The following is a 17,407-nucleotide window of genomic DNA, read 5'->3' as shown; positions in this document are numbered from 1 at the left end:
CTTCTCAGTGTCTTTATAAACCAGACAGGATTTAGTCCCACAACATACAACAGCATTACTTTAAACACACACGATCTTCGGCTTCACGCGCTCCTAGAAGGCCAGAACAAAATGTTCACGACAGAAAAAAAACGCACCCTCACGTGCACACGTGAACGCGCACGGAATCCCACTGACCAATCAGCTTACAGAGAGTAGCCCATATCTTGTTTGCTTCCCCCCCCCACTCTGGCCTTCGTCCCCATTAATTTTACAAACCTGTAGAGAAAAACACAAAAACTAGGGGTTTATCTTTAAACGAGCTGTCAGCAGACATGGCTCATTCTTCTCTGAAGTTTTGGTACCACTTCTAACTTGGCGGTTGCTATGGCTGCGAGTGCACGCGAGAGCTGAGGCTGGCAGAGAGGGAAGTGACGAGTGGGGCTGTTGTTGGGACACGTGACTGGCGCTGCGCTGATCTGTTTTGACAAGCAGCAGGGAGGAAAGCGAGGAGGGGAGCTAGACTCCAAGCATCACGACTAGGACTCGCTGCTCCTTTCATCTGCATTTCGCTTCAGTAGTACTAATATCGACCTCGTCCTGTAGTTGCAGTCAGCTAGGCTGTCAGCGGCGAACTCACCTTAGCGACCGATTCTCAGAAAAAAAGGCTCAGCGAGCTGCAGGAACTGAGTCGGACTATTTGTTGTTGGTTTGAAAAGTTTTAGTGAAGATCACAAAGGAAGTCCGCACAGGTGGCGAATCGATCGTTAAATAGACGGTGACGTTTCGACCACTGTGGATGGCTAGAAAGTGTATCATATCCGTGTGAAATCAACGGCTAACATGTCGTGAGATAGCCCCTGAATTTGTTCTTGTAAAAAAAAAAAAAAAAAAAAAACACCGGAGACTATCCGTCATCGGCATCCGTGTTAGTAGCTAAGCTGCGGCTACCTGAGCTGAGTACATTGGGGGTTGGGGTGTTTTGGGAGGTCGTCGTCACAAGCAGACGCTTGACCACACAGTAACGATCCGGTTCTTTGGTTGAGTTCAGCTGACTAACGTTAGCTAACAAGCCCCCATTCCGGCTGAGAGTCGTTGTAGGAGCCAGCCTTATAGGAGACGAGACACAGAAATGCATCGCGACGTAACTGTGGTCCAGCTGGTGGAATCTGAGTCGGACTGTAAGAGGGGCCAGCTTGCCAGTTAAAATACTAGTAGTCGGATTGACTCCTCGCTCGCAAGCCGATTGACAACCCCATTACCTAACGCTATCAGCTGTCTTTGTTAGTCAGTTGAACAGTTCATGGACGCGTACAGTAGCATGCTAACAAAGCAATGCTTTGTTGTTGGATAGGGGGCAGCTGGCACCACCGTACAGGCTTCACAGCTGATATTACTGCTTAGCTAATATATCAGGGCTCAATCACGGAGGGTTTGGGTGTCCAGGCGTTGTTGTGTTGCTGCCAAGGCTGAGTGTGATAGAAAAAAAAAAAAAGACCAAGAAGACCCTGAAGGCAACCTGATGACACTGGACAACATGAAGCCCGAGCGAGGTAGGTGCATCCCCGGGCTGTAGTTGATGGTCAGTGTGTGGGAAAGCTTTGTGTTTTCAGTTTTAGTGAACTGCCTGTACCCTTTCTTCAGGCCAAGCCTGGGAATTATATAACATCTGGTCAAGCCTGGTCACTGGTAATGTGAATTAACAAAACCTGACCTGAGTAAATGAGGACGTGTACTTACAATAAACATTTGCTGCTCCAGCTCTGGATGTTAACACAACTGTCAGCTGTTTCCTTTCCCTATTTTGCCTCAACATTTAACTTGCAAGACACTCTCATACCAAATACTGTTCCCTTTTTTTCCAGCAGCTCTTGTTTTGGCAGTCTCTTGCACAGGGCTGCTGCATAATGTTCTTGACACCCACCCTGTTGTGGAAATAAGGCTCTTGCCTTATGCTCTGCAACCTGTTTACATGTCTCTGTATCTGCAGGAAGAAGTAAAACAGGGACAGAGGGGACACCCTTGTTTGTTTCAATGTGATTATGCTAATGTTATTATTGCATTAATTTGTATAAAGGATAGGTCAGTACCTTAATCTCTGCCCTGACACAATTACCATGATCTGCTTCATACTGTTAAGATTAATGATTCTCTTTGTGGTTGATTTGTATGTGGCTGTTTGTGATCCAGGGGAAGTGGTGACTTGTTTTGTTGTCGGCAGCACAATAGCACCATACTTAAAAGCAGTGAAGGGCCACTGTTCTCAGTCATGATGAGATTAGCTGTAGTCAGCAGGGATGGTCTGTGGGTTTGCATAGATCTTAACTGCAGTAAGGCTGCTCGCTTCCTTGGAGCACAGTTTGCTAGTAATGAGACACCATAACATACAGTAAACATGCGCCCTATTTGGGCCTAGAGTTTTAACCCTAGCCTTGCCTCTGTGATCCTTTATATAGAATCACTGACCCAGACATCTGCAGGATATGACTGGCCAGAGTAAAGGGCACACTGACTGACACTGTCCAATGTAATTATAGCCTAATAATCCAGCACAGCATGCTGGGTCAACTGTAAACAGCAACACTGCTGTTGCGTGCTGTAGTATTTTTGTGGGAGTAATGGGGGATACTAGGATGATTGACAACAGAATACTCTCTGTGTATGTGTGCCTTTAATGAGTCAAAAAGACTGAACTGTTGGCCTGAGGCACATTACTACAGTACGTCTGTTCTTCGCCCTCCATGGATTGTCACCATGTCAGGATGGTTCTCATGTTCTAATTACGAAAGCTTGTGCTAGTGGTAGCTGCTCCACAGCGGCAGCTCCCTGTTTGACTGGCAGATACTGTGGTGCTGTTGTTATTTGGAACATACTGTGCTGTTTATGTGACAGAGAGACCAGGTTGCTTATGGGCCAGGCGCCTTGCTCTATGTAGGCTGTCTGGGAAATGGACTGCAGTGGTGAGAGAAGCTGTTTACTAGTAGCCATGACCACAGCAAGGTCAGGTTAAACACAGATCAGACAGTTTCTCTGTTATGATGCTGGGATGAGGGTTCTTAGGAGAGCCAGGCTATGTCATGTTTGAGCAGAACATGTCCAGACATGTGCATCTAACACCAACACTCCTGTGACAAGTTTGACAGCCTCTGACCCTGTGATCAGATGGGTGTGAAAAGTCAAGTCAAGCCAAGGCTTTGGGTGGGTGATGAGGCGATAACATCAGGCCCTGCCATAACTTGGCCCTAACTCCATATGTAGCACCTTCAGAGGACTATGGGAACATGTAATGCTGAAATCTTAACATATTGGATTAGTGTCTGTGTTGCTGTGGACCTTAATATAAATAGATCAGATATCAGGATGATTTAACCAATCCAAATTAGTTACTGCTATATAGTCACAATGTTATAGTGTCTGCAACATCATTTAAAAAAAAAATCAATGTGTAATAATTCTGTTTGTGTGTGAATGTTTCTACATTTACATTACATGCCATGTCTAGTTACAGTGATGTCTAGCAGCATGTTACCCAACACATAAACTATATGAATGACACTAATTTGTTCAATTCACCGATGTGTAATTTAAACCGAACAAAAAAAATGAGCCGTATTGGCTGGTATCTAGAGATTGAAAACATTATCAGTCTAGGACTTCAAAAACCTCAGCTCCTTATAAGAAGTTTAGACTTCCAGCAACTATCTCTGTGTGGCACTTCATGAACCATGCTTTTGTAATAAAGGCAGAGGAGGATCACTTACGCTCTGCTCAGGGGCCTAACCAGAGTCATCTGACCCCCTTGTTTTCTGTGAGTTGTGCTGTGAGTCAGGGTGGTGAGTGTGTGGTGTGAGGAAAGAATGAGTGCGGCAGAGAGAACTCAACAGATTGCTGTTGGCCCTAATAAGCGCTGTACCGTTGAGCCATGTGGCTCAACTGACAGCTTTTACAGGTCCCATAAAGAGCTGCTATGTACAACTTGGGGCCTGTTTACGCCAGTTGGGAAAAACACAATTTGTTGTATCAGGTTTCAAACTTTTTCAGCTGAAGTGTGGTTAAGCTGGGTTTTACATAATTTTGTTTTAGTGTGTTGTCTCCACATGTAGAACAAAGTTTGATTCAAACCACACTGGTATTGTTTATGTTATTAAAATAGGCTGTTTTTGCTGAAGTATTGTCCTCTCCTCAGCCAGATCACTGAGAGGACATTACACTTAAAAAATGATGGTGATGGTTATATGAGATCATACAGTGTAAATGTATGAATGAGTGGTTTTCCCTTATTGCCCTCAGCCACAGCTCTCATTCTCTCCCTCTTTCAGACACACTTTAAACAACACAAAGATGACCTCAGACATAGTCATCTTGTAGAGAGCCAGCTTGGCTGTGATGTTTTTTGGTGTGGTGTTTGCTTCCTGTTTGGGGATGTTAGTCCTTGAATGAGGAGTTGAATATGAACCCTTCACTCTTACTGACACACACACACACACACACACACCCACACACACAACTGACTCTGCTGCCTGCCTTCTGTCGTGCACTCAGCCAGATTACAGCTGCCCTGAGTTGTACCAGACACACGCCAACGGATCAGAGTATACACTCTCACTGGCAAGAGACCCAGATAACACAGAGTGACACACAATGTTGTCCCATGCAGCACCTGTCTAGTCATATATTGTCTTTGCCTCTTCCTTGGCGGTGATTTTCTCCATACTTTAGCAAGAGGCAGCCACAACAGGTGCTCACATCTGTTTAACTAATCACAGTTAGAATCTGGATTATTTATTTATTTCTCTCTTTTTTTTTTTGATTGGCTAACATTTTACTTCATCTCTCATCTCAGTATTTTTATCTACACCAGAACTTATGTTAGTTGTTAACACTTTGTCTTGTTATGATTAGCAAAATACATGCTCTTGCCTGTCATTGGTTATTGTTTTTTAACGGAATTGAAAATTAGAAGCTCAATTAATTTTGTATTATAATGGGCAGGTCAAAGGCCCAATACTTAAGTTGTTTTTTTTCTCACTTAAAGATATTAATATTTAGGAATTTGGTAGTAAAGTTGGTATAATTGAGTTCAAGCCAACATAAGTCTTTCTACGTATTGCCTTTTCAATAAAACACTGTGGCTGTTTGCTGAGCCAGCTGCACTGAACATGGATATCGGACTCCTCATTGTACAGCAAGATTCACAGCTGCCTTTTACAATGAATACCACTAGTGGGTAGGAATTCCTCTGTGAGTTGCTATCCTGTACCCTAGATTAATCAACCTAAATCAGTGCTGTTGTGACAGGTTTATCTCTAAGTAGAGTAGCCTTGCCTGCATGCTACATGGGATTGGGCGCCCAGTTCTCCCAGTCCAATGATAACATTACATAATTTTGGAACATTTTATTCATCATAACAATCCTTCAGCAGGACACATCTGCAAGTACACTGTTACCCTACATGGATACATGTATATGTTTAATGCTCAAGGCTACTAAAGTCATAGTTAATGTTATCCACGTGTACAGACATAATTGTAAGTGATATACATATTTAGTATATCTATTTTTGTAGTAAGGGTCAGTGTTAACAAGTTATATAGACACACAAAAATACCCCATTCAGACTTAGTGCTGGACTGGCTGGAGCAGAAAGTAGCAGCATGGGTCATATTTCTGCTGCCAGGGTGCCACTGAGCCAGTGATGTCATTGCTTGTGTGTTCGTCACATCCTCCTGCCCCTGTGGTTCCTCCTAGCCAACCAACAGCCAGCCCTGCAGGAACAGGAAGAGCCATCTGGCCCTGGTGTTTTTTCTTGGTAGGGGTGGTGTTTTGTTGAGGACGCTGTCTATATGTCTTTTTCTCTGTGTTTTAGTTTCTGCATGGGTATTTCTGTCTTTGGCAAAAAAAAGTTTGTCTTTACTTTTGGGTCTCTTCTTAAACATGCCTGATGATCTCAACATGTTGGGATTACTTGTGGTATAGGGACTTGATGAGGGACTTGACTTCTTGACCAATTAATTCCTGGTGTCCTTCATAGTGTATCCCTCCTTATACTGTAGTATTAATCCATGATGTGACATAACTAGATCTGTGTTAATCTGTATGTTCTGCAGGGCTGGCACATGCTTTGTTCAGAAACACTCATGCCTGGCACAAATGTCCTGTTTCTTTGTCATATTTCCACAATGTCTGTTATTTTTGGAACATAATAACCAAAATGACAGCTTCTTGTTCATCTCAGACATGTTTATATAGGAGTATATCAGTAGATGTGTGATTATTGTTATCCTGTAATGTCTTTAAGGGTGGAAAGCCATGTGTACGCAGTGTTTTTTCTCTCTCTCTCTCTCTCTCTCTCTCTCCCTCTCTCCCCCTCCCTTCCTGACCTTGTGGCAAATCAGCTTTCCCACTTCTCGCTCCACTGGTCTTCTTTTACATATCCTGTTTTACTCCCCTACTCCCCTTTCAGCTCATCAGCTCACCTTCTCTTATTTTCTCTTCTCTCCTCTGAGTCACATCACATAGACTTCAGCTACTGTAACACCTCAGCACTTAACACCCCCACCACTGCTATTTGCTGATAATAACTAGACAAAAAGCATATTGATAGAAATAGAGTGAGGCTGACTTACTATCTAAAACACAAGAATGATATAAGTGATAGTGGGGCAATTTTATCATTATAGTGAATGCCCGATTTAAAAAAAAAAAAAAAATGCAGTTATATTGTTGTTGGGTGTGCATTTTACATAAAACTTTAAATCAAAGTGAAGATACAATATAAGGCCAGTTCACACACACTAGCACTATTTTCTCAATATTACCCTTTGGTTCAGTTACCTAAAACAGATACAGACTGCTTCTATTTTTTTGTGTCAAATTTGTCAGGTCTGAGAAATGTGCATTTGACATAGTCCTTGGTGAAATGTCAAGTGAAACTGATGATTTTGTTCTTGTTTGAATTCTGGGTGTTTTGCCTTTTATGCCCTTTGTGACAGTTTCTGTTGAAAGCTAAATGTAATGTATGTTTCCCTAGAGACATTTTAGATGGAAAAGACAAATTCTCTGTGTATCAGACATTGTAAATCAAACCTTACAAGCCCTCAACCTGTTTGAGCACAACAATGTGCTTTTTTTTTGTTTGTTTTTTTTAAATAGTAGAGAAATAAAGAAGTAAAGCTGTACCAGATGCTGGTGATTTCAATGCAGCTGTTTAATGTTAATATTGACTGACAGCGTAGGACGGTAGAATCCTCTTTAGGTTTTAAGGTCTGTTGCCAGACACCTCACATCTTTGGTTGCAGACTTACATCATCAGCACTTTAATCAGGTTCATCCGCCGCTCACCTCGTATCTCTTTCTGTGTGCCCATGATAATGTGCTGGTTGTGGTCTTGTACTAAAAAGCCATCCAAGATTATTCAGAAACAAAATGTTGAAATAGAATCTAAAAAATGTTTATTCTTATGACTTTGGCAATGACTCTTTTGGTTTGTATTCATAGTGCAAGTTATCACTTATATTAATTAATTAGAGGAAATTTAATCCAGGTTCTGACATGATAATATCCCTAATGTGAACCATTCTTTTGAAGTAATGGTATCATGGTTACACACACACACACACACACACACACACACACACACACACACTCCCAGTCTCTGTTAACAGAAAGCACTTTGGGGGCTTGTTGCAGAGGCGTTAAGCACATTGTTTATTTAGAACAGTGTGAGGTTAAGTTAATTTGAGACTCATCACAACTATCTCCTCTCCTTTTCCCTATTGTGCCATCTCATCTCCATCAGGCCAACAGCAGGCCTCAGTAATGAGTGAGGCAATTCTGCTATCACCCCTGGTGTTGCTTCATCCTCACACCAAACCAGCTGACAGTCAGTCTGTTAACTGGGTTCGTGTTATTTCCCCTTTACTCCGCAGATTTTTAGAGCATAGGTTTTTGTGTTTAATGTGGTCTGTGGTTAATGAATTGTGTTTTTAAGTCTGAGGTCTTAAAGTTTCTTGACAAAAAAAGACCTGTTTGTTGGCCTTTCGCAACAGATTTATTATCCAGTACAGCTTTACATGGGAATAAGGTAAACGTTTTTTCCAGCCATGTCAAGACTTTGGCCTGTCTTGTTCCTTTCCAGTAATTCCAGTCACCAGTCACCTCAATCTGCCACAGCTGACACACTTATCAACTAGCTGTGCGGGCTGCGCTGCTCGGATTGCTCAGTCTGGACTCCCCTTTCTACAAATTGGCATCAGCAGCACAGAAGAGGTCAAAGGACCGTGCACTCACGTTGGGCATGATAGCTCTGGTTTCAGGGACAGGCTGTTTTGTCCTCCTGCCCTAGTGTCCTATACCCACCAGCAGTGGACTCCCTGAAATTAAAACTGCTTCAGTAAATGTTTAGCGTCACACGTTGCTTTTAGAGAAGATAGGGATTTGTCCGTTTGACGTCCTGCAGAGTAAAAATGACTTTTCCACAACATTGTTTTAGAGGATAAATGATAATGACTTACATTTTCATTCTCATGAAGAAATCCTGATATTCTATTTGCATTGTGCAAAAGCTAAATCTAAATGAAAGTTTGTACCTAAATGCTGTGTTTACATTATAAGCTCAACACATCCCACAAGTCGCAACGCTAATTGTAAACAATCAGCATGCCTGACTGCAAGAAACTAGTGTTATCATGGATATCACAGGCAGCATATGAATATTTGCAGAGCATACATCAACAAAATGGAGGAAGCTGAATGTTGGATAAGGAATAAGACTGTCAAGCGTATTGTTTTACATCAGGTTAGTCACTGTTTGCATACAAAAGTGATTTCAAGTATAACTCGCTAATATTGCCAAAGTGAATCTAGACTTCTATTCATATAACCCCGTTTAAAACCAGTTTCTATGGATGGTGCTGTTTTTTTTCCTTCAGTGCTTCTGCTTCTTGGTGAAGTCCAGGTACACGGATTAGTCCGAGATTTCCAGTCTGAGTTCTGACTTCGAGGACTCTTCTATTATCCTTTTTCACTTAGGAGGTCAGAAATGTCCCACCTCTAGTGTGAATTGAATGCAGCATTAGTATATAGGTTAGGCCTGCTGGGGCTTAGCAGTACCTACGATGCCTTGTCCAGTACAACTGTATTCACTCCACTTCATGTTACATAACAGGCAAGAGACAGACAATGAATTTGCAAAGGACCTTTCTTGTCTGAAAAACATGGGCTTAGAGGGTCCCAGCTACGATACTAAGTAAGCTGAAAACCTTAGGTCACTGTGTCTGAAGATGGAGGTGAGATTAGAGAAGAGAGCAGTGATGAATTTTTATGCTGTAGGGATGTGGTACATGATTAATTTCTAATCACTTGGCACATAGCCTTATATGATTATTCATGATTTTATTTTTTTGAAGCTCAGGAAATTTTGCAGAACATTTTGTCAACGTCACTTTGCTTAAAAATTTCAGCCTGATGTGTCTGCATATACCCGGGAGCTGCCCAGTGCAGCCAGTCTTCTACTTTTAGCCACAGAGGCACTTGTCTGAATAGTAGGGGGTTTAAGTACCATACTCAAGGACTTCAGTTGCTATGGTTGTTGAAGATGAAGAGAGCACACTGTATCTCATTATTAACATAGAACATTACAGCAGATTTTGGATTTGAATGTACACTTTTTGTGGTAGGTAGCAGGATGAGAGATTTCCATCATATTCCAAGGCTACGCCAGTCACCAGTCCTGTCTGGTGAAATGCGTGCTAATTACTAATCACCTGGCACACTGTGAAATACTTCAGTCCTGGCACTCCTTCCACTGTGGTTACCTAACACTAATATGCTGCCATTGTTGGTGTAGCTTACATCATACATATACTCACCTAATATTATAAAGAAAGCTGAATAGCAAGAGATTTTTAGGGAGATTTGGTCACACGAACTCAACGAAAGTTCACTGCAATAAGTGCTGATTTAAAATGGGTGCCATTTAGTGCTATACAGTTACAAGAAAAAGTAATGGCATTTGAATTTAGACATGATAGAACATGATTCTTTGTTTTTGTTGTTTTTTTGTTTTTTTTTACTTAGAAATGTTAATGTTTGACTTTCAGATCATATTTCATGACAAAATAGCATTGTTTGTTCATGTGCCAACAGACCACTTAACATGTAGGAGAAGTAGTTTCAAAATTCAGCATTTTTCTGTGCCATTCTACCTGCCAAATTTAATCCTAGAGTATTTCAGGGTAGAGTTTGACTGCACTGACTGCTAGTGAGTCCAGGCCGTAGGTCAGATAAACACTTAAAGCAAGTATTTCCATATCAGCTGAGATGAGTTTTTCTGATAAGTGCTTACTCCTAATGATAGAATTTTTTCCACTGGCTCACAGCTTGTTTACCATGTCATTTCACTAGCATGCAAGTTGCTTAGCTTCTAAACAACAGCTCTGTTTATATCTGACAATAATGGGTGTGAGGGAGAGGGCAAGGTGGTGTGTCAGCCTGGGTCCAATGTGTTTGTTTGTGGGCTGTGGGAGAATAATAGCAGCTGAGTTCACAAAACAGAAGAAGGGATTCTCCTCAGCTGGAACTGTACTGATGTCCCTCAGCCAATCAGGGCTTGTTGCTATGTGTGCTGTGAACCTGCCCCTTTGTGTTGCAGAGTGGGGGCGAGAGACATACACACAAATGCCTTAGATCCCAAGCCCATAGTCTTGAAAACCCGCCTCAGTAAATCAAGTGGGAGAGAAACTAAAATAGTCCTGAGCAAGGCTTAGACTAAAGCACATTTTCTGGTACTAAGCAGTGGTTGATACTCCAGAATTTATTGGTGAGATATTTAAATAGTCAAATAAATTGCGCCGTTTAAAGAAGAAGTAGTTTTATTTTTGTCACTTCAACGCTAGTGGTCCTTACCATTTCTTCGGTAGACTTTTTCACCATTTCCAGTTTCTTTCTTTCTTTTTTTTTTTTAATCTTGTAAAGGTGACCTGGCAGCGATGTGGGATTCCTGTTATAAAACACAGCTGACCCTGTTATTACGGGCAGTCCTGCCCTGCTTTGCCACAGAGAGAACAAAATAAACACTCAGTGACATAAACATTCAAGACATATGTACACACCTACACGGAAAGGACACACAAGAGGAATATGAACACAGACTCAGTGTGCAGTACAGCCAGAGAACAGTAAGTAACACAAAACAATCTTACAGTGTCTGCATATTCCGTGCATACAAACACGCACAAACACAAACACAGCACAACAGGAGCATAAATTATCTTTAAACACTTTCCTAAGGTAAAGACAAAGAACACTTTGCTTCAAATCTCATGGCGTCTCTGATTACAGCAAAGCTCTTGGTGAAGCTGTTGGTGATAAGCTGATTTACACTCACTGGTGAAACGTTTAAAGGAACCAGGTACAATTGCACACTGAAGAAGGCATTTGAACAAAATAAAAGGAAAACTTTTTTTTTTTGTTCTTTGGATTACCGTGTCAAACTCCACCTGACTGTCACATACAATACATATTGGTGTAGACACACTTCAATCACCGTGACAGGAATGTTTAACACAGTGTTTCTGTTGCCTTGGTAACACTTGTCCCCTTTTTCCTCGTTCTTCCCTGGTCAGCTTGTGATTGACAGATGGTGTTCTCTATTAGTCCAGCAATATGACCAGATATAAAAAGTCTGTCTAAGAGTATTTACCGCTGCTGAAAACAGCTCAGATGTTTGATCAAGTATATGAACTTTAACTTGTGACCGTCCACCTTTTAGTAAAAATGTTTAGTCTATATTTAATTAGCCTCAGATTGCTCAAAACAATAGGCACCGCTTGCCTGTCTTCACATTTTTCAACATGGGACGCTGAATACACAATATGCTGTACAGTCATGTCAGCACCATGACGAGGCGGCTGACTGCATAAATAGACTGCACAAAACCTTGGTTAGATGTCAAAAATGATACTGATTAGTGTTTTCTCTCTGTCAACACCATTTTGAAAGAACATGTAGTAAAGACTAGGCAGCAGCAGCAGTGGTTTTTATAAAGACAAACATAATCGGTGTCAAATCTGGGACATAGGCAGAGAAAGCACTGGATCAATTCAACCACCCACTATGATAGAAAATGGTAAAAAAAAAAAAAAAAAACTAAAGTTACAGGAATCTAAAGGTAACTCGTGATCTGATTTCAGTTCATGGCGTTATGATTCAAATTAAAAATATTGATGCATGGTACCACACTGGCTCTGTTGACTTATGTCAAATGGCAGGAAAGAACAATATCCATATTTGACCCATTTCTTCATGGGTGATACCGGCATCCTTTATATTTCTACAGAAAACTGAACATTAACCAGAAATGTGTGTGTTTCATTTAAGGTATAGTGATGTTTTGGTAACTAGCTAAATGTTACACATCCTTCGATCTGTGTTACGTAAGTATAGCAGGTCTTGAATAGCTGTTACCAATCATGTGTATATAAGATACAGTTCATTTGGTCTTGCCAACCAGGTGGTCTCCAAATATAGTCGGGCAGACTGCAGAACTGGCCATGGAACAGAAAAGACAGTATAGCAGACAATTCCCATGGTGGTAGAAATGCAGTTGCCAGAGCAGCTGACACTTCAAATCTGCCACCTGCTTTGCTACCATTACATTTGAATGGATTACTTGAATGGATTACTCCCTTTTTCCTTCATAGTCTATGTGAATAGCCACATATGTCAAAATCCAAGTGCAGTGGTGGATTTTTAAAGAAGCTCTCTCGTCATTATGTCTGTGCTATACTTTACAAAGAGGGTGGTACTTCTCCATTTAAAAAGTTAAGCTGCCCCACTAGCTATAGTGCACTGATCAAAGGAGTACAATGCGACATTTGTGTCACAATTTATGGGACTAACTTGTGGCTGCAGGAGCTTTTGTCACAGCCTTGGAACTATTTTTATCATTCCATAGTATAAGGCCTCTGGCATTTTAACATGAGCGCTGCTGTCAGATGCCATCACAAAGTCATCAAATACTTAATTGTGTGACCTACACTTTGAAGACAGCGAACATCAGAAAATGAAAGCTACCAAGTTGTGTCTATATTTATCTCAATGAGAGCTGAAGTAAGAAAATTTAGCATGGAAGAACTGTCAGTGTAATCTCCCATTCTGCCTCTGTATAGTCATTATAGCAAGATAGCTGTGTAAAAACAGTGTGTGTGTGTGATGCAATGCACCAGCAGTGCTTTGTATATTTCTTTGCAGTGACATTTTCATTGAATTTTTGGTGTTAGATGGTGCTCAAACTATGGCAGACGGTATGTGTATGTAACAAGTCCCATACAAATAGAATATTATCTTTTTAGTACATGCTCAACAGAGCTAGTGTTGAAAATTACATTTCAATGTAATTTGTGTTATACAACTGATCTCTCTGCTGATTCATATACTGCAGAATCCTTGTCATGTAGTAAGGATGCAACTAATGCATAGAGCAATGAATTGAAATTTGTAATTGCAGTATTGCGACACCCTGATGTGAATATATAGTAAATGTGTTCAGACCTATGTGCATCTGCATAATTCAAGGTCATTTCATTACAATATTACATTTTTTTGCGATTATACTGAGCAGCTGCAACATTGAACTATCTGCCTAATATTGGGTTGGAGTCCCTTGTGCTGCCAAAACAGACTGGTCAAGACATGGTCTTCGCAAGATGTCTGAAGGTTTCCTCTGGTATGTGACACCAAGACGCTAACAGTAGGTCCTTAAAGTCCTGTAAGATGTGAGGGTGGGTCTCCATAGATTTTTCCAGCATATCTCGCAGATTCTTGATTGGATTGAGATCTGGGGAATTTGGAGACTTAGGTGACACTTTGAACTCTGTCATGGTCCTCAAACCATTGCTGAGCAAATTTTTGCACTGTGGCAGACTGCATTATCCTACTGAGAGAGACATCAGGAAATACCATTTCCATGTCTTCTACAATATTTCAGCAGGGGTACATATCAAAATAACTTCCATACGAATGCCAGCACCCAAGATTTGCTAGAAGAACATTGCCTCGAGCATCACACTGCCTTTGCCGGCTTGCCTTCTTCCCATGGCGCTTCTTGTTGCCATCTGTTCCCCAGGTAAATTAATGTACTGCACTTGGCCGTGTGAAAAGACAACATGATTCATCTTCTTCCACTGGTCCGCACTGGTGACTATTCAACCCCATACACCAAAAGGGTTGATGCAGTGAGTCTTCTGACACCCACCTATCATAGCCAGCCTTATGTTTTTCAGCAGTTTGTGCTGTAGTAGCTCTTCTTTGGGATCAGACCAGATGTGTGCTAGCTTTTGCACCCTACCTACCTCTATGAGCCTTGGGTGTCCATGACACTGTGCCCAGTTCCCTGGTTCAACCGTTGTCCTTCCTTGGACCACTGACCACTGCATGATGGGAACACTGACTGGAGACTAAAGTACAAGTGCAGAAAAAACCCTGTACTTTCTCTTATTTTCTGTAAAAGGACCTCACTCCTCTACCTGATCAGAATGAGAAATTTGTAGCCGTAAAGGCTGAACCTTCATCATTTGGGTCCATTCAGAAGGAGCTAGATATCACTGTGTGTTAAGCTGCCAAATTTCAGCGAGCTCAGCAGAATGCGGCCACTGCTGCACAGAAGCAGCCTGAAAATGCCCTCAGCACATAGCCTCTCCAGCCGCTGGTTATCAAGACTCTGCAGGTCTAAAAGATTAAAATGTCTTAAATTTTATCAGCTTAAGACCTCAAAAGATGTTAAAAAGATGAAAAAAAGGATTTTAAGAATCTCTTAAATATCGTACATTTTCCTTTAGTGTCCTTGCATATTGTTTTTTCTTTAAGAAAGATTGGTCCCGTTACACAGACCTTTGTTCTCTTAGTTTTATTATTTATTCATCTTGAGAAAATTGACTCAGCTCCAGTGGAGGAGTTAGGGCTTTAGTGTCTAGCTCAGGGGAGCAGGTTATTTATTTACTTGCACAACCAGTCTGGGCATTTAACTGGAACAAAGCAAACACAAATCCTTTTCATCCTTGAAAACCTTAAAAAAAAAATCTATTTAACGTTTTACACATTTGACTTAAGTTAAATATTATATTTGGTCAAAGGAATTTGAACTCCCTCTGCACTGTTCCTGTGAACTCATTTTCTTCAATCTTATCTTTTTGTATCTCCGTCCGACTCAATGTCTTCCTGTCTGCCCTCTTGTTTAGTCTGAGTTTATAGCAATTGTTTTTTTTAATCAAAATGTTAAAAACCATTTTATCAGTATTTTAGAAGATGTGTTTTTGCAGGTTTATACTGTTTTTAATGTCACAAAAACCATCATAGCCAGGTTTGTTTAGTTTTAGCCATTCTGAAACACTCTGTAAATCATGTACCCACCACAATCTGCCTTGTAGGTCACGAATAAGCTAACTTCTAAACGTTCTGTTTTCATTTTCATGACCTGCCTGACAAGAACAGTAACAACTTGTCATTTCCTAGCAGATTGTTTTTCCTGTGGGTGTGTGTGTTGGCATTTAAAAAGATAAGTTTTAACATAAACTTTTTTTTTTTTTTTTTTGGCTGAAGCAAATACCACCTAATTTACTTTTATCGCAAGGTTTCGTGTGTTTACCTGAAATTCACGTGACAGATGTTTGAGAACATCATGAATATGAATTGCTGTTTGAACTAATTCTGTGAATTTTTCCATCTGCCCTTTAGACTACTCAATTTGTCTCTTCCAGTATCTGTGTAAACCTTCTGTTTCGCTCCCTCTGAAGTATGTCTTGTCTCTTCCTGGTTGCTACCCTGCAGTGTATTATCTCATATTGTCTGAAGTTCTGTCTTTGATAACCAGCAGCCCCAGCTACAGGTGAACCCATCAGTTCTGTGTCCATACTCAGACTTTGATCTGTGACTCTTCATTTCTTTATCATCTGCCACTGGATTTTGTTTCCAGTTCGCTAACAGAGACGCATCACTGATGAGGAAAACATATAGAGTGAAGCACTGGCTGAGCAGTGGTGGACCGGAGTGGGTTTTTTTTTGCCATACGAGTACTTACACAGCATTCAAATTAGCTCTCAGTGTATGGGTGTGAATGTTTGTGTGTGCTTTTGCCATAGAAAGAGGACCAACCCTGCAGTGGTTATGTGTGGCCACTTTTCCCTTATTAATGGGTCAGCTTATCTGAATGTGTGTATGTGTCTGTCTCTCACTTTATGTCTCTCTGTCTTACTTCTTCTGTCTGCCTTCCCATCTGTCTTGCTGTTAAAACACCACACCACTGCATATCAAAATTAAAAACCGATACCAGCATGATGTGTTCATGTTGTTGTCATAGCAAAGTACAAATGTAGAGGAATCTGGGTTTGTGTAATTAGAGACACAGTGCAGGCCTTAGGTAATAATGAATCATGCCAAAGTGTGTGTCAGTGTGCACCAGTGTCATTGTGTTTATTCTGAACAGTATTTGCTATTGAGGCTGACCTGCACACTCTTGTCCTGGGGGCCTTTTTCCATTCCACATGACTCTGTACAAATCTGTTGGCCCGAGGATGTAGAGACAGCTGAGAGGTGTGTGTGTGTGCGCGCGTGTATGCATATGTGTGTGTGCGTGTGCGTGTATACGGGCCGAACTAGCAGATCCGTAGGCGGGATTCCAGCTGTACTTGGTGGCAGGCGGTCACAGGTCTTATAATAAGATGCCTGAATCTAAATCTGGCCTGTTACATAATTCGCATCACAAATTATTGAGAGACAGAGGAGAGGTCACACGCACATGGAAAAGAGGAAGATCAGTGTTCCATTGGGTGTTACATACTTGGGTTTGGATTTGAAGGATGAATCAGCAAAGCCTCTTATTTAAATTCTAAACCTAAACCTGATTATGTCTTTAGTGAGAAATTATTTGTTTGCATTTCTCAAGCAGCAGTTAATACTTGCTATGGTACTTCTCTGTCTAAATGCAGGGGGACCAGCAGAGAAAAAGATTACACAGACACATTAATTCAAAATGTATACATTGATTGGAGACAGATTTTTACATTATAAGGAGATGGAGGGGCAGGAACAAGTTGGTCATAGTTGAGCAGGGAAAGGGGAAAGGAGGGGGAGGGGATGAAAAAGGCAAGAGTGAACATTGAACCCAGCTTGTAAGGGTTGATTTGGTAAGCGACGTGGACTGTTACATAGACTTCCAACTGATGTTAACCATTTGTTCCACAGGCAGGATGAAAAACATAGAGAGAGGTAATTCGCCTCTAATGATTTTAGCATCCTATTTCAGGCTCCTCTCTTTTGTTCCTAAATACTACAGTTTTTGTTGTTCAAAAACATGACAAAGCTGTATGTCAGTTTTGGACACTGTGTCTTTGAATATACGTCTGTATGTTATAGTCTATGTAGCACTACTCT

The 17,407-nt window shown here is 41.1% G+C and overlaps 1 protein-coding gene across 1 annotated transcript in view; it reads left to right on the top strand.

The window, feature by feature from the left end:
• The first annotated feature begins 441 nt into the window (after positions 1 to 441).
• The window catches only part of atosa (atos homolog A), a 28,398-nt gene continuing 11,432 nt past the window's right edge, over positions 442 to 17,407 (top strand). Inside the window, exon 1 of the mRNA XM_026293628.2 lies at positions 442 to 1,532. Coding sequence (XP_026149413.1) covers positions 1,502 to 1,532 — 31 coding nt within the window. The 5' untranslated portion in view covers positions 442 to 1,501. The remainder of the gene's footprint in view (positions 1,533 to 17,407) is intronic.

The sequence above is a fragment of the Mastacembelus armatus genome, chromosome 3 (assembly GCF_900324485.2).
Source record: "Mastacembelus armatus chromosome 3, fMasArm1.2, whole genome shotgun sequence".
In the NCBI taxonomy this organism is placed as follows: Eukaryota; Metazoa; Chordata; class Actinopteri; order Synbranchiformes; family Mastacembelidae; genus Mastacembelus; species Mastacembelus armatus.
The sequence above is the reverse complement of the archived record's forward strand: the minus strand, read 5'-3'. Positions and strand labels throughout refer to the sequence as shown.